General features: G+C 40.0%; 1 protein-coding gene across 1 annotated transcript; it reads left to right on the top strand.

Annotated features, from left to right (window-relative positions):
* Positions 1-2195: 2195 nt before the first annotated feature.
* GPR37 (G protein-coupled receptor 37) lies at positions 2196-19074 on the top strand. The gene is given in 3 exon segments (XM_028526083.2): positions 2196-3906; positions 17740-18261; positions 18263-19074. Coding segments are annotated over 3 exon segments (1860 nt in total). The 5' UTR covers positions 2196-2865; the 3' UTR covers positions 18560-19074.
* The last annotated feature ends 8553 nt before the right edge of the window (positions 19075-27627 follow it).

Here is a 27627-nt window from a genome sequence, read left to right as displayed (position 1 = left end):
TATATTTTTGTCCTTCAGAAATATATCTTGTTCTTCCATTTCATAGATTATTGAATAATCTCCATTTCATAGATTATTATCAAAATGTTCTAAGTGTAAAGTATCCTGGCATTCCTAGGATAAACCCTAGTATATGCTATATTGAAAAAAAACAGGAGGTATTAGATTTGATTTGTCAGGCTTTTCTTTGGGATTATTGGATATAAGTGTGTAAGTACTAAGAAAACCCCACCATATTATAAAAGCTTTCACTACCATCTTTACAAAGGGACAGGCTTTCCCCATTAATTACTGTATTACCTTACCCTCCATTCTTTTTTCCATAGCACTTATCATCATCTGCCATTATACATTTATTTGTTTAACTGTTTATTGCCAATTTCCCCCAAGAGAAAATAAATTCAGAGAGAGCAGACCTTTATTTGTTCATTAAACTACCCTACATCATTTGAACAGAATATTTGTTTACTGAATTAATGCATATGATATAATCAATTAGTGGATATAAATGAATAACTTAATGTATAAGTAAATAAGCCTATTTTTCTCTTTCTATCGTTATCTGATTTTGATATTAAGGTTATTTTGACTTCATGAAATGAACTGGGAAACTATCAAACATTTTGTATAGGTGTATTTATTCCTTTGGATTTGTTATGGCCTAGCGCTTTCTTGTAGGGGGATCATGATGAATGATTTGATTTCTTTAATGGAACAGTTCTTAGGTTTCTAAAAAACCCCTTCTTGAGCTATTTTTGGTAGTTCGTGTTTTTCTATAAAATTGTTCTTGTCTACATTTTCAGATTAATTAGTATATTAGTTTACTATCGTTGCTGCAACAAATTACCACAAACCTAGTGGGTTAAAACAACACAAACCTACTATTTTACAGTTCTGGAGGTCAGAAGTCTTAACACGAGCAAGCAGGGCCTTTTCCAACGTCTGTGGATTGCCGGCATTACTTGGCTCACAGCTCTACTTTAGTTTAACTTTCCGCCTTTCCCTGTGAACTCAAGGGCCCACCTGGAGCATGCATGATACTCGCCCACCTCAAAATCTTTAACAACGACGTCTGCGAAGGCCCTGTTGCCATTTGCATGGGTATTAGGAGGTAGGATGTGGACATCTTTTGGAGGACCGTTATTCTATGAACATATTTTTCATTGTATTTTATACCATCTCTCTACATGTTGCTTCCCCCCATTTCAAAATGTGTTTCTTTCATTATTACATTCCCTCCCTTCATCAGCTTGTATGGTATTTGTCTACTTCAAAAACTACACCCTCACAGCTATGGCTAGAGTGTGGGGTTTATCATAGAGCCTGGAAAGTCAAGGTCAGCCATGCTGAGAATTTCGTTCAAGTTAATTCTTCCCTATCTATCATTTCCCGCTGCTTCATCAAACAAAGCTACTTTCATTGTGCTTTGAAGGGTTCTAAGGAATCCCTGGTAGAGCGCTTCCTAACTCGGAGTTAGAGGTAATGGTGGATACTGAGCATCCTCACTCTGCCTCCCATTCTCTAAACTGCTCCTTCTCTGAGACTGAAACCTCAGAGCTTCCTTTCTCTCCAGGAATACCTAAGGAGGTGACCGCCTCACTTCGCTACAGCTGGGGCCCCAAGCCTGAGCATGCGCACTGGCCGCAGCGGACGGGTAGCGATCCACAGGGTCTTTCCCTTTTTCAACTCTGGACCGGTCCGGCGGGTTCCGACAGCTGGGGAATTAAGGTGTCCCGCCCATCCCAAGCCCAGAGCAGCGCCGGATCCGCGCCTCCGCCCTTTTCCCTTTACTGCTCCCAGCTCCTTGGAGTGAAAGCCGCTACAAAGGCCTTGAATGAGACGTGTGTGGGATTACTGAGTCGTAAACCACCAGGGGATCCAATCGCCCCCCAAACCAGCATCTGTCGGAGGAGGAAGAGGAAAGGGAGAAGGCAGAGAGCTGAGCGCTCCGTGTGGCCGGCGCGCGCAGCGGCGGAACGGCGGGGAGAGGCCAGGCCACCTCCCCCTTCTCGGCCCCGCACCGCCTCGCCCGCGGCGGTTCCAGGCACCACACTCTCCGCCCGGGCTGCGCCCGCTGTAGCAACAACGAGCCCCTGTGGCCGCCCTCACCGTCCGCGGAGGAGCAGTGCCCGCTCTCCCCACCCCCACCACCGATTTCTGCGAGGCCCGGACACGCCGCCAAGCAGCCCGCGCCGCCCCCTGTCAACTTCAAGCAGGAGAAGCAACTTTGTCAGTAACTGCGGGTTTCGAACCCCGCTTCTCCTCGCCAGCCGTAGCCTCGCTAGTCGCTGGGTTTAGCGGGGCAAGAGTTTCCAGGGCGCATCTGCGCTGCATCTGGCTGCTTTGCAACCTGTTTCCGGCGAACCGGGAACGGGCTTGCAGCTACTTAGTCATCAGGAGGGGAACTTCTTTCCCCTTAGTTCACCTCGGCTCGCTACTGGATAAAGCGGTATCGGAAGGATGTAAATAGGCAGGGCAACTGTTACCAAGAAGGCAATCACCCAAAGGCAGGGAGGAGCGTGGGGCTTCGTCCGTCCTGGCTTCTCCCAGTCGCAACATTTAATCAACAGTCAGGTGTTGGTTGCAACTTTTCAAGGTCAGCCACCGGGAGCGGAGAGTCTCTCCGAACCTTGGGGATACGCAGTGCTGGGGCTGGTTTTGGCTGAGAAATGCACAGGACGTCAGTGCATGGTAGAGCGGGAGGGTTGTGACCCCAGGACCCATCCCCCAACCTCCCCGTAATCTCCCGTCCCCCGCTGCCGGGGCGGGGGTAAGTGACATGTGTCCAACTCTCAGCAGTAACTTGGGCAGCAGGTGTCGGTCCTGAACGGGAGCCGCGGCTGCCGGGTGCGCCCTCACGGAGCCATGCGGGCCCTGGGCGCGCCTTTCACCCGCACCTCGCGGCTGCAGCTTCTGCTTCTGCTCCTGCTTCTGCTCAAGGTTTCTGTCTCCGCTGCCCTCGGGTCCGCCCCTGCGCCTAGGAACAAAACTTGTCTGGGGAAAAGGTGTTCATCTGCACTGAACCAGCTTCGCAGCAGGGACGCTTGGGGACCGGGTAATTCTGAAGGAGAAGACCTTCTGCTAATGCGTGAGCCCCGAGAGGGGAAGCAGGAGGCAGCGGTACGTGAGACGTCCTCGTGGGACCTACCCGCGGCCCGGGGTGGTGACCCAGGTGCTGGCAGATGGGCGGAGGCGTCGGCAACGGAGCCCTCGGGACCTCCAGCCAGGCCGCCGGGCGCCTGGAGGTGGAAAGTTGCCCGGGATCAGGAGCCCCCTGGAACTTTGGGGAGAGGGAACCCCTCGGCTCTCCAACTCTTCCTTCAGACCTCAGAGGAAAAGGAGAAGGGTCCGAGAGGCGCTGGCATTTCTGGGCGCAGCCAGGAGCCGAGTGTGAAGACGGAACCCGGAGCCAGCGACCTTTATTACTGGCCATGGAGAACCGGGAAACACCAAGGTTCCCACCGGGACCCCCTACCCAAGACTGTCAGTGGACCATCGGGGCACGAAGGGCGGATGATTGCACCCCCCGGGAGGGCGCTGGCCCACAATGGGTCCTCAGGTGAAGAGGTCCACGAACGCGGGGACCCCCGCCGGGGAAACAGCACGAACCGGCGCTTGCGACTGAAGAACCCCTTCTACCCGCTGACCCAGGAGTCGTACGGAGCCTATGCGGTCATGTGTTTGTCGGTGGTGATCTTTGGAACTGGCATCATTGGCAACCTGGCGGTGATGTGCATAGTGTGTCATAACTACTACATGCGGAGCATCTCCAACTCCCTCTTGGCCAACCTGGCCTTCTGGGACTTTCTCATCATCTTCTTTTGCCTTCCACTCGTCATCTTTCACGAGCTGACGAAGAAGTGGCTGCTGGAGGACTTCTCCTGCAAGATCGTGCCCTACATCGAGGTAATGCCATGCAGGGGGTCTCCAGCTACTGGTCTTACTCATTTCCAGGATGTATAAGCATCGGAGCTGCTGCTCCACGCACCTACCTGGCTGCTGAACCCCTTTAAATCCTTTCACTTTGTTTTCTGGGTCCTTCCTTTATTTCTCGTGCCAATTATTTATGCATCTATCTGTTTGTCCATCTATGATCTATCTATCTATCTATCTGTCTGTCTTTCTATTTGAGAAGGGTAACTTTGTTCACTCACCTTCAAACTCATCTGCTCCCAGATTGTGCAATACTTATGATCTCATGTGTAGAGTTATTTAGATTTAAAATTTATCTCTCTGAATATGGTATCGCATATATTTCTGACTTGGCACCTAGCAGAGATTCTAGACTTAATAAATGGCCAGTGCACAGTTGTCATTATCAGAACCAACAAGAAAATAACTTGTCGTTTCTCTACTAGATTTCTAGGCTCCAACATGATTTTTCCCCCTGAAAAAATATTGCATTTTTAAAAAAAAATATCAAAGTAGGAGTAATATTTTATTTAATAAAGGAATCTGCCCTTTTTTGTCAGTTGGCCTCAAGATATATTAATGACCTCCTAAATTAGTTTGTGTCTTTGACTGTCTGCCCTGTGTCCCATCTAAATTCTCATGTTTTCTGTTTCCTTCTCAATTCCTTAACAATTTTATTTATTTTGTATGAATGAGCTCAAGCAAAAATGACACTTTGGCCAACAGGACACAGAATGTATTTAATATTCTCAAAGTATATATGTTTGCCATTCGTGAGGGTGTAAGGAATTAACACTAAGACTAGAAAATTTCTTGACTAGGAGCAAGTAATAGATTCTAACTTTAAGAAACAAAAATCTTTCTGAGTAAAACTTGACTGTTTTATCCTAAAGCTAGTGTCCTGCACCCTAATTATGGGAGTTGGAATTTGCTCTTTAAATGGCCTCTCTTTAAACACCAGCTCTTGGAAGGAGCCCAAGTGCTTTGTTGCCAGTTGGGTTTTTAGCCAGCTGGCCCTTGATTACCTCCATTCATAGTGCCTATTTCATTTATGGAAGCAGAAGAAGGGAAACTGTAAATATTCCTGAGCTCCTGATCCTGTCTGGCACCAGGGCCAGTGACACTATGTTCAACATTGTTTCAGGGCTTAAAGCTAGGGGATAAATAAACAGAAAACAGTACCTACTTAGAAGGACCAAGGCAAGAGACAGTAAATAAGACCCTCTGTTAACCTGGCAGGGATCAGATGCAGAATCATTCCATGCTTCCTAAATCAGCTGTTGCTACTCTACCAGGATCCAGGATTTCTCTTGTCCCCAAGTAGCTTTGAAATATCTAATTTATTTGGTAGGCCGTTCAATTTTGAATTGCAGAGCAGGTTGTTGAATTTATATTAGAGAATATGTGTCGACCATATGCCTTTTCTAGGTCAATTTCAATTTAAAATGTCTGATTGTTTGAATGATGCAGAAGAAATTGACATATGTAAAGAGACAAAAGTAAACGGTAAAGTGAACAGGAGACTTACCCCAATGCCAGAGGAATGTATTGACTTATCTTAAATGTATTGGTCATGTAGAAACCTTTATCATTAGGGGGAAAAAACAATAATGAAGACAGAAAAAAAAGCTGGGGAAAAAAAACAATTTACCAAAATTCGTAAAAAAATACTTGAAAAGAATCCCATCCGAACTCAGGAAAAAAATAGAAAAAATTTGGTTAGTTTAATGAGACCTGTGAGTTGTGACGGTATTTATTATGTATGCGTTTTAATTTTCATTTTCTAATTCTAAGCATTTCTTTAAAATGTATACTGTACTTTCATTTGTATTTCGTCTTCTAGTTTAATTCTCTGGTCTTGTAATGTGTTTTGCTTTTTTCCAGTGTTTTTATTTTTAATATTTTTGAGTTATTTAAAAATTTTATCCACAATTTTTAGTTTTTATTTTTGTTGAGGTATAATTGACATATAACATTATATTAGTTTCAGGTGTACAACATAATGATTCGATGTTTGTATACATTGTGAGACGGCCACCACAGTAAATTTAGTTAATATCTCTTACCCTACGTAGTTAAGCCTTTTTTTCTTATGGTGAAAACTTTTAGGATCTACTTTCTTGGCAGCTTTCAAATATGTGATACATTAATATTACCTATTTTCACCATGTTGTACATTGCATTTGTGACTCGTTTGTTTTGTAACTGGAAGTTTGAACCTTTTGACCCCCTACAGCCATCTTTTTCACCCCACCCCCTTGTCCTGCTTCTGGCAACCATCAAACCAGTTCTCTGTATTTATGAACTTGGTTTGTGTTTTGGGTTTTTTTTTTGTTTTTATTTTTTAGAATCCTCATATAAGTGAGATTATACAGTATTTGTCTTTCTATCTGACTTATTTCACTTAGCATAATGCCCTCAAGACCCATCCATGTTGTTGCAAATGGCAAGATTTTATTCTTTTTCATGGCTGAATAATATTCCATTTGTGTATATGTACCACACCTTCTTTATCCATTCATCTGGTAGTAGATACTTAGGTTGTTTCTGTATCTTGGCTATTGTAATTAATGCCAGAGTAAATATGAAGGTACACATATCTTTTTCAGGTTAGTGCCTTTGTGTTCTTTAGCGAATTTCTCCAAAGTGGAATTGCTAGATCATATGGTAGTTCTATCTTGAATTTTTTTCAGAAATCTCCACACTGTTTTCCATAGTAACCACAATTTATTTTTACTGATCTTTACAAATTTTCTCCCCCATCTTCTCTTTTGCCTTCTTTTCCTTTTCAGCCAGATTTATTTTCTACAATGTATTAGCATAATCTTACGGGGGTAGTGGAATTTTGGGGAGAGGTGGGTGTGCATAAAAAAAAGGAGACATTTTTTTTTAGCACAAGTTACAGATCTTTGCAGTTGGCACTCCACTCTTTATTTTAACTTGTTGTCATAAGGCCTGACGAGAGCACCCGGCTTCCAGGATTTCTCACCAGAGAGGGAGATTGTTTAAATCATATTTAATATTGATTTGAACAGAAATATACTAGGAACTGTTGTAGTTGATAACTTATTCCAGGATTATGATGCCTTTGTGGCCTAGTGATAAGTCCCATAAGGACCAAAGGGAGATAGTGTGGTAAAAAAGGGGAGTAGGAGAGAAGGAAATATGGATGGGTGGTAGCCATCCTAACAGATACATTATTTTAAACTGGTTTATGAGATAGTCATCAGAGAAAAACTATACTCAAAGCAATAGAGGGAGGGTGGGGGAGGGAGGGAGAGAGGGAACCAGGGAGCCAGGGGGGAGAGAGAGAGGGAGAGAGAGAGAGAGGGAGAGGGAGAGGGAGAGATGGAGTGGAGGTCTGGCTGTGGGTTACAGTAGGAGAATGGCACAGGTGTTCCCTATCACACCATTCCCTTAAGGATCTAAAAAAGGTTAAAGCCAAATAATTCAAGCATTGAATGTAGCAACTGAAAGGCCTCTTTGCTCATTATTTGGTGTAAGCCAACCAGAGTCAATGTACCATCTGATCCAGATCCACAGCTAAATACCTGTTTGGATCTTAACTGGAGGCTTTGAATTATATAGACTCTATCTTAGTTTAAAGAATGCACACCTTTATGGCGTGTGGTAGGGGCAGAAGACATCAAATAGTTCTAAGATACTCCCATTTCCAACTGTGTTTTTTAAAATTTTATTTCACTGGGATACAAGATTCGTAGATGAAGGTGAAAAATGAATAAAGAGAATGCATCTCACCAGGGCCTCAGGACTAAGGAAGATTTGTGAAACGTCTGGAATCTCTTGTGATGAAAAGAGCCAGATTTTCCAGTGGCTTTAGAAATAGTGGTTTTAAACTGGATGAAACAAATGGCCCTTTCATTGCTTTAGATTATAGTTCGCACTGACGGGTAAGAAAGGATGATTTTGGAAGCTGAAGATGATGGTACCACACAGGTATGGGATTCTACACAGATGCCCCTAGAACCTCTACATTCAAATGATAGCACGTCTATCACGGCAGATGGTAAATTTGCCTGAGTGGTGGAGTAGCCATTAGGTATTCTAATGGACTTTTAAGTGGAAACATACAGTTTTATGAGCAATTTGAAAGTTACTAATAATATTCTCAGGGAAAATAGACTCAGTGTGTGTGAATAGTACTTAACAAATATTTTATGACTTCCCCTTAATCCCTTTGTACTCATTTTCTGCATTCCCATGCAAATGAAAATATGTAGCTGATAACTCCTGCAGAAAGGGAAAGAAGCTACAGAGTACGCTCTTTTTTATAACTTCATGGTGAACAGTGTACGGTGAAGTTTACTGAATTTGGGTCCCGCACAAGAAATAAAAGCTTTATGACATTCAAACATGCAATTGAAATAATCTTCTTAACTATTGATTATATTAAGAATGCCATCCTTTCTAAAGCTTGACAATGAGTTATAAACAGGAACGTGACTTTTCTTTACTTCTCTTCTAGAAATATTAGTTGACACTCAGCTTTTAGGGATTACATATAAAATAGCTGCACCCAACAACTGATGAAAGAACAGTTTGAATAATTCATTTCCTATAAACCTTTTCCATGTATGTCATCATTCATTCACTTATTCACTATACATCCATTCATCAAACATTTATTGTTTTTTTTCTATGATAGACACTATGTTAGGAGTGGACAGGAGTGGAAGAGGGAATGGAAGAGCTGAAAAAATGTCCAAGATAAGCACAGATGAGTTACTGCTACTAACGTTTATAAGAAAGTAAAGTAATGTTTTACCATGTGGTGAATACTATAATAAAGATTTAAACAAGGTTTAAAAAAGATTTAAACCTTATGAAAGTTCAGAAATGGCCCTGGAATGGGTCAGCTCACAATTGCACTTGGTTATGACCAAAGATAGAACAATTCAAGTAAAAAACTGTTCTCCCTCATTCTTTTTGAATGATATTTTTACAGTTCATTTTCATAAATGCCATACAGCCTTGGTCTGTGGTGAAAAGTTATAACTATGAAAATCTTAATTCTTCCATTCTTGTTTTCTCAGTCTTTCCTGAGATAGGAGACTCATAAGAATAATTGGCAAAATAATTGGATAGATAGGAGAGTCCTAGACATTTCATTTAGAAAATAGAATTATTCTAAATATTCTTAAATATTTAATTATTATTTAGAATATAACACTGAGATAACCATCTCTGATTTGGAATTATTTGTCCTTATTAAAAATCATAGTGACATTAATTAAATCAGATTTTAAACTTTTACTTGAATGACTGGCTGATGTAGCACTGTAATAAGAGTACATTAAATTGAGTCCCTTCCTTCTGAAAATCTCAGTGACATACCTATTGTTCAATTTGACCTTAGAGAACCTAGGAAGAAAGGCTAACAAGAGAGGTACTGTAGACCCTACTATCGAGTAGGGTGAAGGGAAGCACAAGGAATGCTTTTCCAAGAATTGTAATACTCTCTTAAGCACAAAGAGTAAGGACTTACCCTGAGTTTCTGAGAGCTGCCAAGGTATCTGGTTATGTCAACAAAGCATCCTTCAACAGTGAAAAGGAACCAAATATATCTGCAGAAACAAAATAGACCTGAGCATATATGTCTACCCAAGGCTGAGTAGGTGTGGGTCTACCTTGTCCTTTGCTCTTAACGCAGCCTGGACCTTAATAGAATGTTTTCCCTTTAATAGCCCTTCCCGTGTGCTGCAGCCAGAATCAACAGTGTCACGCTGGATGCACAGGGATCTGTGTCTGGTATGTGGGCTGTGGGGAGGTGGATGGATGGGATTCTATGCCATGAGGTTTGTCTCTGGCACTGCACTTCTGCTCCCATCCCCAGGGTCCCCCCTGCCATTTTACTTCCCAAGAATTGACCTGCCAACATACCATAATTAACTCAACATTGTTGCCAAGACTAACTCTTAAGTATCCTAATTAGAATGATATTCTTAGTGCCAGAAGAGATGATGTCATCCGAAGTTTCAAGGTGGAGTGGAGAATAGGATTGCGGCAACCTCAAATACGGGGTCTTTCCATTTGCAAAGTGGGTATAGATACTGTCCATGAAACACAGGATGTAATCACAGTGCTGGGCTTATTTCTGAGACAGGATATTTTGTATGTGAATTTATGATAGTTTCCAGTGTCATTTATCAGCACACATAGCATTAAGAAGACCAAAGTCATTGATTTGATCCCTGCCTGGAATGAGTCATTTTCATTACGCCTATGACTGTACTTAGGGCCACCGTTTTTACTCCCTCCTCATCATTCTCTACCTTCTGCCTTTCCTTCTGCCTTTACAATCTTCTCCTTGGGTCAGACCTCTCCTGTACAGGAAAAACATCCTATTAACTAATTCACAGCAAGATGTGAGATTTAGGGATATTTGCCTTTTGCTAGAGGACTGAATGAGAAAGAGTACTACTTCCTTAACAGACTACCAAGGAAATATACAAAGAAATTTTGTCTTAAAATGTGGTGTCTCCGTATCATTCAAATCATAATTACCCAAGCACACATGGAAGAGGCCAACTCCAACTTTGTTTTCATGTGGGTTGGCCATCATGCAAATCAGTGTCCTTAGGCACAAGGCAAAGAGGTAACCATTTTTTACTATTCTTTGGAAATTCATTAGAATCCTGAGGTAAAAAACCAGAAAGTCTAAGTAACTTGAAGATTGATTAGAAACATCATAATGATATTAAGCCTTGACAACTGGACTGTGGCTTGGGGGAAATACAGTGTTTTGAAATGAATTTCTAATTATCGACAGTGATTATGGAATACATAACTTTCTTAAGACGTGTTGATTCCAATAGGTGTCTTTTCCATCTTAGGACAAAGATGTTAATGATTGTTTTTCTACTATATAAGAAATACACTGTGTTACAAAAGTCAGAAGTCGCCATTGGTAGGAAACCTTATGTCAAGGTGAGAGTATAAAGGTAAAGAAAGATTTATAGAGTCAAGACAAATATGGGGCTGATATATTGGCTTTTAAACATGCTCAGTTGTTTTTATAATAATTAAGGGCATGTTATCAAGCTTGTGCAACAGAGAGGACGGTAGAGAATGAGGCCATAATGAGAGTTAATGTCTTCAAAATATTTTCCCCATGACATTGGGAACCATGTATAGATGAAATAGGTTGGGCACAATTAAAATAAATGGACATTTATGACATGTGGGTGTATGAGATTAAAGCTCAGTGATACTGCCAAAGGTGCGAAGCTTCTCCCCGACTGTGGAAGAGTGGCCGGGAAGGGCTCCATCAGTTTGGAGATGGGTGCATGCCTGAGGGGTGAGGCGCACCTCTCCCACTCACTCTGTTCTGGTTTGGAAACACCAGTGGAAGTGTGTCACTGCCAGAGGCATCATGATTTGCACGCGTTCTGAAATGAAGTCTGTGATACAGGCCATCTCGTTCACGTCTGTCTGATAAACAGTGGCTCTGATAAACATGCCATCCCCAAGACTGCTCAAAGAAGTGTCTCTTCCTGAGGAAGTTGCCCTGAAGTGCTGAAAGGAATAGGATTGTGGAAAATGCAGGAGGAAGCCAAAGGCAGACAAGCTCAAGCCATTTAGAGTTTTCAAAGGAAAACTCTACCCGGTGCTCCTCCTGCTATTTTCTTAATTGTTAGGCCTGTAACCACAGACTCATAATAGATAATCATTCATGGCCCAAATGAATGGGTTTTCTTAACAATAATGCCCTTGTTTGGTTACTTGTAAACAAAGGACAGGACAGAAATAAATGCACTTAAACATCTTTTTGAGATAAAACATGTTAGGCTAAAGAACAGTTATCATGACTTTGGTTAGAAATTTTCCTGTTTTATAAAAATCAGTATATTCCCGTTGCTTTGCTGTAGTTAAAACATGTAGATTTAATTTCATATGTTTTGCTTGAACATACACTGGTCTTTTTTCCCCCCATCAGGGTTATCATTGATTTCTATGAGAAGGTTTAGTAAAAGATACTCTTTACTTAGTTGAGAGGGGGACCTTATGTGATCTGTGTAGTCTGTTTCCTAGCTTCCTCTCATTCATGATGCCTTCTTGTCTGCAGTAAGCTTCTGCCTGAGAAACGGAGCAATAGCTAACACAGGATCTTCACAGGTGACTGCTTTTCATAAAGTATCCGTATGCTCTTTGTTCATGTTATTTGGAATGAACAGGGATTTAAGGTACTGCAACATGAATATGGTGGCCCCAGTTTTCGTGTGACGTGGTTTGTCTTGCGTTAGAGACTTCGCCAGTGGGGAGGACCCTTGGTGCTGGAGCTGTTGCTATCCTACCCGAGGGCTCAGGTCCAGACTTTTCCCTGTGCCTGTCGGTGTTTTGGAGCAATTGCTGTAGGTGGCTGCAGCCACCAGAAGCCTACTTGCTCGGGTGCTGACTGGGCAGGGTAGAAGGAGCTTTACGCGTGTGACTCTAGGAAACAAAGAGCAGAGCGCTCCTGTTTGCAAGAACGATTTAAGAGTCATTTCTTCTGATACTCTTGATTTTTTAGTTTGATGCCAGTCCCCTCAAAATGCTCGATATCTTAATTTCCCCAATAGTTAAATATTTCTACTTCCAGCTCTCCTCTGATGTTGAGTCTCAAAATTAATAGTCTTGTCTGTTAAAAGTGTTTACAGTTCTGCTTTTGTGGATGTTAATTATTCCTCCCATTGCAGTTTAATTAATAAGAGATTGCATCTTACTCATTTCATCTCTCAGGATGTTGCTTCAAAGAACTAACATCTAAGCTAATGCTTAACAGCTTTACTCCCAAGAGCATATTTTATAGTGATATTGAATTTTAGCAATGAGCTATGGTCATTAAATGCAGAAGATCCAGCATTCATGATACAGTTTTATAATTGCATATAATTGCACCATTCATCTTGGTAGAATTTCTAATGAGCTGTATGTAAACAAGTATATTTAAAAATTGTGACAGAAATCTTTTCATGTTACCCCAACATTTAGCAATTTTAATTACATGGATGTATTTCATATCAGAGTAAGCATAAATTAGCACATCATCCATTATCCAATGATTTTTATCAATTAATTTTTGAGGTATACAGTTCATTCTTTACAGATGTTTAAAGGTTTCTGTAAATGATTGGGGAAAGCACTGCACAGGGACTTTGCACCTTTCTGGTTCTCACACATCCCGAAACTGAAATGCAGAAGAGAATTTGCGGGAAAACTGTCTGTAGTAAGAACAGTGCAGGCAGTAACAGCAGCAGTGAGTAGACGCCTAAGACTGGCATGGGGCTGCGGTTGCTGTGGCAACTGCGTTGTAAGCTCTCTTTGCATTTAGGGTAGCGTTTTTGTTTTGTTTTGTTTTGTTTTGTTTTTTTTCATTTTTTTTAGAGGCTCCTTTAAAACTCTCTCTGTAGCTCCCTTCCTGGACAGTTCACCCCCTTTCAGCTGGATGTGGATGGCAGAGAATAGTATCAGAGAGAAGTACAGTTTGAAAACAGGAACCTGTGTGCAGGAGCTTCCTGAAATTAGTCTAAGAAAATTGGGAAGGTTCCCTCAATCCATGAATCATCAAGAGGATTACAGATCAGACATGTCTGAGGTTCTGACTCAGGACTAAAGCTTTTAGGGATATGGCTGAAGAACTCAACATCTTAATTAAATAAAATACAGTGCAGAAGAGTTGCTGAGCAAAAAAGTTGGAGCGCATGTAAATCTTGATGGCTTAAAATTTGCCCCCGCTTTTGTTATCATGTGAGATGAAACATACAGAACCTAGGAAACCCTGTTTTGCTTTTCGAAGCCAGTGAATATTTTCTAATTAAGAGTGAATGTGCAGCACAGTTTATCACATCCAAGGAGTGGCAGTCTAACACACCCATCTTAATACATGTCCACCCCTCCCACATTCAATTACTATTCCGTCTCAAGAGATGTTTTGCAACTGACTTGTGGTTAGGTATGCAAATACTAGCTAGCGCTTGTGATAATTGGTCCAGATTTTAAATCTGTAGATTTCAAATTTTAAATCAGAGAGATTAATTGGGGAGAAGATGCTATCCCTGGTGTGTTCTTTGTAAGTAATGATAGAAAACTAGCAAGAAAATTGATGTTTTGAGCCTCTAAGAGATGGCCTCTCCTTAGAGCACTAGCATTTTTATATCATCAAGCTATCTGTCTAATAGAAGTATTACTCGTAATTTAGAAAGAGTGCACAGCATAAACCTTGTAGCTCTGTGTTTGTCGGCTGACTCAGGATCCATAGTGACAGGGAAACACACACAAAGACTTGCCTTAGTGAAGACTGCACAGAAAGCCTTGCTGAGGATGTGTGTGTATCTGATAATTTGAGAATTTTTTGTTTTGTTTTACAGTCTTATAGAAAAATTAATCAAAATACTTCAAAAACTAAAATTTGAATGTAAAGTTTCAAAAATCTCTAAAATAGAATACTGCAATTTTCACATAATACTGTTTGACATAGACTTTCAGAAAATGCCAAGTCCTTCTCAGATTTCCATTCAAAATGTGGCAATTACTGACATTAAAGAACATAATATGATCTTGGGATGATTTTAAGAATTATTCTGAGTTTTCAGCATAGGTGCAAAATAAATTTCCATCAAGGTGAGCGACTTGTTAATTTAAAGGTTAATTTTCAAAACGTGAATGTAAATATGACTCTTTTCTTAATAGAAGACTTAGTAGAAGTCATATTAAATTGATATTTATCATACTAACTAGTGTTTATTTAAAATTTCGTGAAGATATTGTTAAGTAAAAATTGTGGTTATAAACTCAGTCATGACCTCTTGTTCTGCACTGACCTAGATCTTTGTTAGTCCTATTTTTTCATACAGTTAAACTTCTCAGTATATCTCGTTTTCAGATTGTCTCCAATAATAGTAGAATAGTCAGGGCATGGATACCATGTCCTTATTTTTCATATTAAAAGTAGTAGACACTGACTAACGTGTATTGCCTAAGAAGAGGAGAGACTATTTGATGTTGGAACTCTCAGGATCCACAAGGCCTGCTGGGTACTGGCGCTGCAGCAGAGCTCAGGACTTCTCTCCTGCCCAGCATTCCATGGGCAATTGGAAGCCAGGCTCCCTCTCCGAGCAAGGACTTCTGCCACCTGGTCATCACAAACACAGGTTATCTGGAAGTCACGGATGGTTTCTTTCCCTCTGGAATAAGAAACAACCTTTCCGAGAAAGATGAGGAAACCCCATGAAGATTTCTTGCTGAACAAGCAGCTACATACAGAAAGTGTTCGGGAAAGAACTACTGAATTATTCTTTGAGTCTGAGTCAGGGGAAATTTGATTCATTAGTATGCATGCTTGACAACATAATCCTGTAGCTCTTCTCTTTTCTTAATTTGGATAACAGTGGGCAGCTATCAGAAATCTGCAAAAAATTATGGGAGATGTGTAACGTGAAGAATTCTGGGAGAGAATTAGAACTTTACAGGTTAAAAATGCTTTTGATACAAAAAAAATAGGCATAACCATTTACAAAAAGCTGCAAGCTTTTCATCAAAATGCAGCACAACAGATGATCACGCAGGCAGACAACATTTTTCTAAACTTAACTGGAGTGACAAAATTAAAAAAAAATAAGGATTTAGATGGAACTTTCTTATAACAGTTACTACCATTAGAACTTGCCTGTAGCTGAGACTGGGTTAAAGTAATTATCTGATGGGTTTAAGTTGGATAATTTGTTTAAAAAATAAACTTATTTTCTCTCAAAAAACAAATCCACAAGGCAAGTTGCCATTGTTCTGGGTAGAGTGACAGCTTGAATGTAGAACATAAACAACTCATGTTTTGAGTGCTAAAATTGTTATAACAAATGGTTTTCCTTTTGTCAACATTTTCTCCTTGTCACTTTGCCAAGGCATAACCTAGAGCTGTACTTAAATATTTACACTAGCAGAGGGAAAAGTGAGTGCCTATACTCAGGTGCCTGGGATGCACCCCAAAGCATCCCGTCCACATAGGGAGTTTTCTTTTAGCCTCCTGTTTTGTCTTAATCCTCATGAATCCTTTACCTTCTGTTCATTGTCCTTGCTTAAATATATACACAATGACCACGTTTATTAAACATTAAATCACTCCCATTTCCCCCAAATTAGTTGAGTAAATGAGAGGTTCCCAGATGGTCACTAAGAACCGTCGTCCCACTTCTGAGTGAAAAAACTGCCTCTTATTCTTTCCTATACCTCCAGTATCTAGCAGAGTGCTGTGCATAGATCAGCACATGTGTGTCTGTGTTGAATGCATGTTTATGTACCCTATAAGAGTGTATGTATGATGTGCAATAAATATTTTATGCATAGATTATTGAATGGCAGTATGTTTACCTTAGGAGCATGCATTAATATTCCTGGAAAAACCTCTGTGTGAAAAAATATACGTGTCTTGGGTTTGTAACTTCTGATTTGATTTATTGAGATGTCTGGACCATATGTGTGTAAGAGTAATTCCTCTTTGAATACAGCGCTGTCTGTCATTAGCATCAGTTTTTAGATCTGAAGTCTTCCTATGGAGGGAGTATTTAGACATTCTATTTGGTTCCTTTTTGGGGCATATTTTCATGTTTTTTCATATTCTATTTTTTTGATATTCCCTCATCTCATATTTCTTTAAACTTGATGATTATATTTATTTTATGGTAACTGTACTTATATCTGATTCTGTAACTTGTTTCTTCTGGTGTATGATCTCATAGTGGTGGATTGTTCCTTGCATATTGTGATTTTTAATTTTGAATTCGTATTCCTGGAATTTTATCTGTGTAATTTCTTTAAGGCCTAGTTTTAAAGTGCCTCCTTTCAGAGAGGTTTTGTGTTCCCTTGTGTGGTGCTTGGGACAACTTTAAGTTACATTTTGGGTTTCTCTGAACCACATAGATGGTATGATTTCTGGCTCTAGTTCAACATACATTCAGGCTCCTGGTTAGAATTTTCCCTTCCCTCTCAATTCCCCAGTTCACCCAGATTCAAAGGCTAAAATCCAGACAAGTTTCTCCACTATCTTGCTTGATAACTTTTCTTCTCTTTATGCCCATAAAGATATCACTATTTGGGGATTTCCACATTAATAAAGGATCTTTGACCTAAACCCCACTCACGGTGACTGCAGATTTGTTTCCTACCTCTGTGTACCTGTGTCTCCTCCTTCTAACTAAAACTGACTTGGACATCTCATCAGGACTGGCAGATGCCCCTAAGGCAACCATGCCCCATGGGCTGGAGGTGGGGGCTGGATGGGGGGCGGGGGGGTTGTCACTGACCTGTTTGGAATTTGTGCTCTCCTTGATTTTGACCTCTGGAGAATTGTCCTTTCTTGTTTTTCATAGTTGTATGAAAGATAATATGGAAACAGTTTTATTTGCACTTAGGAGAAATTGGAAGAGATCTCTACTCATCTAGTTCGTTGGAAATAATAAGCTCCTGAATGCTTGCTCTGTGTAAGGCATGCTGTTGACCCTCACACTGGAAAATATGGCCGTCCTTTCACTAATGAACACAGGATACACTCAATTGTCCTTACTCCTTATCTAGGTCATCCACTGGGAGGCATTTTCATGGCGACTGAAATTCTTGGGGACTCCGTGTTTTTCTCTATTTAATAAAATGGTATTGGACTAAATGATCTTTATGGATCCTTTCAGCTCTAAAATTACCATGCCTTATTATTCCAAGAAATTACCTCTCTCTCTCTGTCTCTCTCACTCGCCAATCTGTATTTATTGCTTTAGTGTTTGATTTTTTTCTGCTACCACCCACAGGTGAGATCACCCATATTCCTTGTTCCTCCCACAGGTTGCTTCTCTTGGAGTCACGACCTTCACCTTATGTGCTCTGTGTATAGACCGCTTCCGAGCTGCCACCAATGTACAAATGTACTACGAGATGATTGAAAACTGTTCTTCCACAACTGCCAAACTTGCTGTCATATGGGTTGGCGCTCTGCTGTTGGCTCTTCCGGAAGTTGTTCTTCGCCAGCTGAGCAAGGAGGATTTGGGCTTCAGCGGCCGAGCTCCTGCGGAGCGCTGCGTTATCAAGATCTCTCCTGATCTGCCGGACACCATCTATGTTTTAGCCCTCACCTACGACAGTGCGAGGCTCTGGTGGTATTTTGGCTGTTACTTCTGTTTGCCCACACTTTTCACCATCACCTGCTCCTTAGTGACCGCAAGGAAAATCCGGAAAGCAGAGAAAGCTTGTAGCCGAGGGAATAAGCGGCAGATCCAGCTAGAAAGCCAGATGAACTGCACAGTGGTGGCTTTGACCATTTTATATGGCTTTTGCATTATTCCTGAAAATATCTGCAACATTGTTACCTGCCTACATGGCTACAGGGGTTTCCCAGCAGACAGTGGACCTTCTCAATATCATCAGCCAGTTCCTGTTGTTCTTTAAGTCCTGTGTCACGCCGGTCCTCCTGTTCTGCCTGTGCAAACCCTTCAGTCGGGCCTTCATGGAGTGCTGCTGCTGTTGCTGCGAGGAGTGCATTCAGAAGTCGTCGACAGTGACCAGTGATGACAATGACAATGAATACACCACGGAGCTGGAACTCTCACCATTTAGCACCATACGCCGTGAAATGTCCACTTTTGCTTCTGTTGGAACTCATTGCTGAAGGACATTTGGTTTGGTTAGATTTTTTTTTTGTTTGATTTTCATACCCTGTGAAAGTTTTTACTTCATACTTTTCCTTACTGGGAAATAAATGCAGAAAAAAGAAAGAGAAATATTAACTACTATAGGACTGATTTTGCAAATTAATATTTGTGCTTTGAAAAGATGTTTATATTTAGTTATTTAAGAAGTATGAGGAAGCCAATAGTTTTAGATCATTTTTATCTAGTATGGTGCTAATATTTTATTTGAAAAAAGTTACTGCACCTTAATTAATTGCTAACTGTCTTTCTTTTTAAAATGTAATCACTGTATATTGATTATAGCCATGTGATTTTGTAGGTTATTTTATGTTTGAGTTGTGATTGAAAGTATATTGTATATAGTATCACGAGATGATTTGTAGATAAAAAATTTCACAAAGTAGCACCAAATAAATTACACTTTATTCTTTAATGTCACTGTCAATCTACTTTTAACCAATTTTCAATAAATCATTTAATTGCCTTAAATACACAATTACTGGTTCTATGCACAATTAAAAATTGGCCTTATTATTTTATAATTTTATTTCCTTTGAGGCAGGTAATCACTGTGTTATAAAGTTTTCTTAATAGTACTATTTCATATGCATGACTCATAAAACTATACTGTGTTAAAACAGATTGTATTTTTAATATTCAGGTACAGATGTGAAACTACTTCCAAATATTTATAAAATATGAGCAAATAGCAGAGTAGGAAGAAACTATCTCATCTTTTTAAAATTTACCTCTGAACTAGCACATAGAGCCACAGGTTTTCCTGTAAGGGACGAAGAGCAGAACCAAGGACTGAAAAACAACACACTTGTCCCCTCTGAACACCGACCTGTGACACACTGTGAATCTTGTGTGGAGCACTTTGAATTCTAATTTTTCTCTTTTTAAAAGATGAACTTGATTAAATCTGTGTGATTTAATTTCCTTAAGTAAATTGAAAGTACAGCGGTGGAATAATAAACTATTTATATATCTTCATTAGAGCACTTGAATATTCAAATGCTACCTTTAAATTTATATTCCATAAACTTCCAGCAAAAAAAAAACAACCCTCTCCATTGGAATAATTTGAGCTCCTTAAGGAGCTGAAATTGGAGCAGTTGTGTAGGGTGCCTGCCATGTGGGACACACGTCTAAATCAGATGGCAGAGACATTGACCTGGTGACCCAGTGTGGTTATAACGTCTCCGTCTTCTGGAAAAGCCTGTAGGGGAACATAATGTCCTGGCTGGTATCCGCTCTCGGTGTTTTCTGCTCGTTGATTTCGATACTATTTGGCATAACTGATAGCACCGTCTTTCTTCCAGATTCTAATGTGATGTTATTTAAATCATTACACTTTAGTGCTAGAAAAATACTTAACCCACATGAATCCCAGATTATGAGAGTGCCCAGAATATCTCTGGTTTCTCAGTCGGCACTATTCAAAGGGATGTCTTCCCTTTCTGTCTGTATTCTAAGGGATTTGAAAGAGAGTAAGAACAAGGCATCATTGTCTTCTTACAGATGGCTGTAATGTCATTGGAAAACTTATGAAGGACACCTGAACTAAGTTTTGGCTGCTGAGAAGACTGACAATTGCGATTCCCCGGTGTCTCATAATATTTAATCGACTTTATCGATAAACATTGATGGAGCACATGACATAGAAAAAGTTCTATGCTATTACTGCAGTGGATAAAAGCATAAAGTATGGAGCTTAGGGTCCAACTTTACAAAACCAGGCAAGGGTGGGAGGAATAAGACAAAAACGTCAACAACTATGATACAAGGTGGGACTTGTTAGGAAGGTGTGCAGTTCTAGGAGAGTTCTGAGCACGTCAGGGTGTTGGACATCATGAAAGGCTTTAGGAGGTAATGGGATGGATAGGCCTACAGAAGGAGTTGATGGAAGGTAGTATGATAAGTGCACACCTCAGGAGGAGAGAGACAATTAAAGGAAAGAGGAAGGAATCATGAGATGCGGTTGAAGAACAAGTGAATGGTCCAGTTTGGTTTCTATTCTATGTGTGCTATGATGAAAATAGGCATTGAGACCATATTATAAAAAGGTATGGCTTTGTGTCTTTGGTGTATAAATTTGCATTCATGTGAGAGGCCCTGCCTTTCCTCTGCCCTGTACCCTCATACTATGTGTTCATTAGTGTCAGGTATAGCAACTTCCTCTCCCCTACATTCACATTGAACTGAAAAATGTTTCGCAGGGAGCTTGGGTCCTCTGAGAAACATCTGAGATACTTCTATGCAAGAACATTTTTTCCTCTAACCTTTTCTCCCCATTTTAAAAATAGATGGACTTCTTTTCAGTCTTCAAGCATTCTCCAAGTTAACATGTTAAGGTTTCTTCCTGATATTTTGAATTCTTCTTGCATTTTCAAGTGTTCTTTGGTTACTTTGTTGGTTTGGCTTCCTATGTTCTTTTTCTAGGCATGTATTCCAGTGTATCTGATTATGGCTAACCTTTCTCATAAAGAAAGAAGTGGGAGAAACATATTAAAAGTTTCTATAATTTCACAATCATGTTTTATGAATGTTCCTTCCCTCTTTCTGGTGAGTAGAAAAACATATATGTTATATTTTCTTTGTCCTGGTCTTTTAGAGAATGCAATTTAAGAGTATTTATTGAATTCCACTTTTGCTTTGCTACTTATATTGTCGGTCTTTGAATTTGAAACACTCAACACAGGCCTATGTAATAGACTGGAATTATATTACTTTAGAAGTCAAAGCAATCTCAAGTCTTCCAACATTACCCAAATCTTTCTTTATATACACCAAGCTGATACTCTGATAAGTTAACTGACTTATACAAAGTCACATAATTTGACCCTGGTTGAATATTTAGAATAAGGATTCTAAGAATAGAGGATCTCCTCTCAGGAGTTATAAATGATAATTCTTTCTACTTGACCAGTGCACTCACAGCAATCTGTAAAATTCTATCTTGATTCAGATAACACATAGCAGATGTTCAATAAATATTTGCCCAATGAAAGCATAAGCAAATATTTAAACAGAAAGAACATGCAGGGAGCATCATTTAGCAAAGTACAGATGGAAAAACCAGGACTGCGAGTTAAGAAGCTGTGATAAAAGAAAAAGTAAGAAAGCATGGTGTTCTTGTAATAGCATTCAGACCACAAAATTAGCGGTCCAGCATTAATCAAATGATGTACATATCTGTGGCCATATATGTGGTATATGTTCTAGACAAATTCTAACATCTGCGTGCTGCAATGAAACCTTCAAACTTCTTTATCTCAAAGTTATTAAGTCCAGGTGTTCTAAAGCCACTTTAGTACTTTTGCTCATTTTCTTCTTTCTCTCATTCATTTCAGTCATGCAGTTAAACCCTATATGCCAGATTCTGTGCTAAATCCCAAGGACATAACTGTTTATGAATGAAGTACAATTCAGTCCCTTTGGAGTCTGGTTTACAGCTGTTAAACATTATTTCCTCCATCAACTATTTAGCAAAAATGTGAGTAGTGCTGAGAAAGGAAAAGTACCCTTGAGAATATGTGATGGAGGAAACTGACCTAGTGGTAAAGTCAGAGCAAGTTTCCTTGAGGAAGTGCTAGGAAAAGATTTGGGGTGGTAACGGATGAGCCGGGTAGAGGGAAGTACTGTTTGGAGGCTCTATGTGAAGACTGAACAGAGCAAGTTCGGCAGCCAAAAAGGCCAGGGAAGGCTGGCATGCAAAGAGCCAGGCAAGTGTGGAGTAGTAGCACGAGACCAGAGTTTGAATGAAAAAAAATTCTGTTCATCTTCAGTGGATTTCTGTTAGGTGTAGGTAGAATAAATTCAAGTTATCAATGTTACACTGACCTTCTGTGGGTCACGGGAGACCACTCATCATTGTTATTAGAAGACTGATTTTTTATGTATTTAAATGTAACAGTCACAATTTTCAGTCTTGATTTTTCATTATATTTCACAGAATGTGCTTCTACACTTGTACCTCAAATATTGCAATCTGAAATGGGATAATAATTCATTGATTGAAAAGACTGTATTAAGTAGAAGATAATTATTTACTACTATCATAGTTATAAGATCTTTTGATCCCTAGAATTCTGGTGCTAAATCAATTTTCCATTGCATTCTATAAATTTGTAGAGGATTACAAGTCTTTTGGCTTAAGTACTCAGAATTTGAAGATTGATAAAAAGATAGCATTGCTTAATCAATCTTGAAGTGATCATTCTCTTGTACTAGTAATACTTTAATCAATTACATGTCTGTTAAATGACATTTATATTTCCTGTTAGTCCATTGTTGTCAATTCTACAAACTGGATTTTTTTTCTTGAATTTTTGGCATGCAAATAATTCATGTGCAATGCATCCTATGAAATCCATAGGAATCTGAATCAAACGCTTTGCTATATATACAAACAGGCATGTGATAGATCTGTTTTATATATTTTATATACACTAAATTTCAGTATAACCACAGACATTTAAATTTTTTCTATTTAATCATTATTTATTGTCCCAAGTTTTAAGAGAAAAGGTTGCTTCTAATTTTGTTACTCATTTGTACTTGTATTGGCATTGTGTTGAGAAATTTAGGTTGACTAGGATTTCTTATTTCTAATCAGATGTTTTGAGCTTGGTAAAATCTGAAATTCTGTCTCAGACAGAATTTGAAAATTTAAGGAAATAGTGTCTCTGAAAGAAAGAGAGAATATTTGGAATGTCTAGAAGAGACTGTGGTGGTTGTGAGGGAAGCTTTCAAAAGAGTTCATAAAATGACAATCTCATTGTTCTCGCAGCTTCTAATGACTTTTGTTCCTGAGGGTCCTGTTTCTAATTCCGTTGATCAAGAAGTGGCTCCGATCACCTGTGCTTTCAAGGCAGCAGAGCCAGGCCTGACAGGAAGCATGTCGCTAATGGGGAAGTTACGTTGGAACGTACAATGAATGATGTGCTTTAGTTCTTCTAAAAACGCACCCATGCTTTTGTTTAAAAACATGTTTTAAACATGTAGACATATTTCAGAAAACTCTCTGTAGCTGCTTTCTATAACATTATATTTCAAGTTAAAAATCTAAGGAACTCGAGGACAGTCTGTATAGATGACTATGTCCTTTTGTGAACTGTCAGTGTGTGGACAGGAGGGTCACCATGAGTCTCGTTCAAGCCCGGAGAGTCACTCGGATCCAGTTTTCCTTCACTTTGAAACTATGCTGTGGTAACACAGAGTTAGGAGAATGTGGGCAGAGTTTAGTTGTGTTCTGTTCTAATCATGCTTTCCCTGACTGCCCCTGGAAAGAAGACCTTGTGTTTGTTTGTTTGTTTCTCTTTGTTTGATTAGCCTTAGTGACTTGGCCATTAGGGCGGCATTCTGATTTACGCTCACTGGAATTCCAAACTGATTTAACGAACCGCACATTAACAGGTTTGCAGTTATTCTGTGGGCATAATACCGTGATTGTTGGAGAAGTGTGGCTTCAAAGTCCACCCAGAGTGTCAGATAGTAAATGGACCTTTTGTTGGCTTTGGGGGGTGGATTATTTTTCTTTGTCTTGCTGATTTTGAGATTGTTGGGCAGAAATGTAACTTTTTCTTTTTTTCATTTGGCAAGAGATTAAAAAATCTCAGTAACGTTTCTTGAAAAAGCTTCATTGATTTCCATAGAACTTTGTTTCTGAATTAACTTTTATCTCCTGGAAACCTTGGGGCAGGACAAGGCAGGCATTTACGTGGCATTTGAAACAATTAGAAAGTTCACTGGTTGGGACTGATATTTGGTCACTGAATTTAAAAAAGATTGGATGCTGTAATGCCAACTGATTGTGTGATTGTTTGGACCTCGGTCATAAAGGAATTTAGCTGAAGAGTCTTTGTCTAGGGCAGGCCTGCGAGACCCAGCTGCATCAGGCCCTGGAATGAATGCCTTTGTGTAAATGGTCAGCCCCACTCTGATATTTGATCAGCCCCTGTTTGTATCTCAACCTATTTCTACATCAGCAAAGTGTGTGTATAATGCTGGGCTTTGTAACTGGATGAGAAAACGCATGTGTGTTCAGAGGTTTCCCCTAGACCGTCACCTTTGGATGATTAAGTCTAGTGGAAAGAAAAGTTATGTGAATAATTAAAAACACAAAAACGCAAAGGCTGATGAGTGCTGAACTGAGCTAGGACAGTGACTTTGTTTCCAATGTTGCGATTCCCTGTTGCCAAAGTGAACTGATTTGGCTTCTTTGATTGATCAAATTAACTACAATTACTTTACTTCATTTCCTACAGACTCAAGGACTGTGTCATCAGGCTTCAGCCACTGAAAAAGGAGAGAAAATATTTTTATTTTCAGAGCCCGTTGAACAGTAAAGAAATTCATACAAAGCTAGCTACACACACAGACACACACACACACACACACACTTCCAATGACATGGAAGTGGTAAATTAAACTGGTTTTGCTTTTTCGTATTTTCTGATCTAGCAGCAGTAAATATTGTTAGATCTTCAGTGTCTTTCTGTTTTGAATCAGAATCTCAGAAAGTCACAATCAATTCTTGTATCATCAGGCACTAGGAACTATGTTTCTCAACAGAAATACAATTGGCCTTTGGGACAAGGCAGCTCTGTGTTGTTCTTTGTTGTGCGTGATTTTTCCTGACGTTGCAGCGTGTTTACTACACCTTCCCCCAGGACCCAGAGAGCCGCACCATCTCCCAGTGCTGCTGAGAAGAGAAAGCTCCTTCCTTTTCATGCCCACGCCCCTTATTTCCCAGTCTCCCTGGGAGGCTGTGGAGTGCTGCCAGGTCACGCAGACTGAGAACCACATTAAGGTCATTGAAACAGTTTGAAAAGCACAGAAGCATGGCCACTACTCATAGTTTACCGTGTTTTATAAAATTTAGAATATGAAAAGAAACATTCAACTCAAATTATAGCATAGATGTAGACAATGCCTGACTTTTAATATATTATCACAGGAGGGTTTTTAATGTTTTAACTAGTTATTTGTAATTTTATACACACTTTTCCATAGAAATTGTTAGGCTATATCTCCAATATTCATTTAACAAGTTGTAGAATTTTTTGAAGGGGAAGGCCAAAGGCTTGGTGAGGTGTGGGAGTGCTGTTAAGCAAGAGGCCCTATTGAACTGTATTTGCCAAAGCTCGAAATCTGTGTTTGGCCTTGAAGTCTTTCAGTGTAACTCAGGGACAATGTGACTGCAGCTGACAAGCCCACTGACCGAGGTGCAATAAGAATATCAAAGTTGTATATTTTGGGGTATATAAGAATATGTTCATATTCTCTATCCGTGATGTTGTATCTTGATCTCCAAGAACCTGAGGATTTGCATTAGTGACCGCGTGGTTGCTTGGTGAGTGAAGGGATATGACAGGCCTAGAGGGCTAGTTTGTTCAGGCCCTGGAGACGCCTGGGCCAATGTCCTTGCACAGCAGAATTGCCAATATCCCTGATTCTAAGTCCTCTCGCCTTTGCCAGTGGTACCTAAGCTGTAAGAATTTACTTCTGTATACCTCCGTGTTGGTTTTACTGATAAACTGAATGCTGTTTCTAACCAAGTTTACTGTTTCCACATGCCTAGGGAATGAGATCTGTTGCATCTTGTCTGGGGTCGACATGAAGTTCACCTTCAGAGAAAAACTGTCCTTCCCCATATCTCAGAATTGCTCTGGCTGGATGAACCTCAGAGTCATCTCTTATACTGAAATACTCATTAAATAGATAAAATAGCATTAATTACAGCAAATATTTATATAGTCTTTACTATATGCCAAAAATAAAAATAAGTATAAAAAGCTCAAAAACAGGTCTTAATATACATTTAAAGAAATATTGAAAGATCTCAGTGAACTAAGGATTATATAATAAACAGATTGCTGCGATATTTTTTCGAGTTTATGCTCCTAGATTGTTCTCTCAGGGTAATAAAAACATTGTACCCTCATAAACAGGCATAATTGTATCTTAGCCTCATTTTTCTTCTACTGAGTCATCCTTTTCTCTATCAGGCATTGTGTAAGAAGTCTGCAAGCACTAAACATCTCATCATTCACCTCACTTCAGAGAGGCCTTGTGACAGATGACAGCCTCCTCAGACATTAAAAATACATTGATCAAGAGAAGTTGTAAGACGTGGAAGAAGAATTGATCCCCACCCCTCTTAAAAGAAAAGAAGAGACCACAATTCTAAGTAACATTTGAGCTGAAGAGATCAGAGTCTAAAAGTGTCTGCCAGTTTCACATCTTTTCCGAGCAAAGTGCCCCCCCACGTGCTCTGCTCCGTTCAAGGACAGCGTGGGTCAGGCTGTGTGGGTCACCTCCCCCAGCTCACTGATTCTTAGCCCAGCTTTCTCTCCAGAATTAGTCCTTAGGTTTCTTAACTCATGCCCCATCCACTCAGCTCATGGCATGTCTCTTGCCAGGACATGTTCAGAGGTGGGTCTAAATGTATCCAATTTGTGTGAAACCCAGGTGTATCCATATTCTATGGCTATTGTAACAAATCATCACCAGTCTAGTGGCTTAAACAATATGAATTTATTCTCTTACAGCTCTGTAGGCCAGAACACTGACATCACTATGTTATGGATTTGTCCTTCTAAAGAATGGCAAGATTTTTTAAATCTTAGTGATCATAATAGCACAATGGGTTACAGCAATGGCAGCTTTCTCCAATGGTTTCAGTGATGAGATAAATGTATTGAAAGGATAGGGGGGACTCACATCTGAAAATACAGGATTCACAGCAGCTCTGGGGTCCAGATTAAGAACTCATGTAAGCACCATGGCAATGAATCCGATCAAACCCCTGTGCCAGCACCACCTCACTCAAGATCCAGGTCTTGAATAGAGTTTGGTTAGCCTTGGTTGGGTCACACGTCTGCCCTGTGGTGTATGGTAGAGCACTGCAGCTGGCGGTCCTGCAACGATTGCCATAATGGGATTTGGAGCATGGTGGGTGATTCTCTCAAGGGAAGTAGGGATGCTATTACCGAGGAAAGGCAGAGAGGACACTGAACAGCTAAAAGAACAGGTGTTT

The sequence above is a fragment of the Phyllostomus discolor genome, chromosome 10 (assembly GCF_004126475.2).
Source record: "Phyllostomus discolor isolate MPI-MPIP mPhyDis1 chromosome 10, mPhyDis1.pri.v3, whole genome shotgun sequence".
Taxonomy (NCBI): domain Eukaryota; kingdom Metazoa; phylum Chordata; class Mammalia; order Chiroptera; family Phyllostomidae; genus Phyllostomus; species Phyllostomus discolor.
The sequence above is the reverse complement of the archived record's forward strand: the minus strand, read 5'-3'. Positions and strand labels throughout refer to the sequence as shown.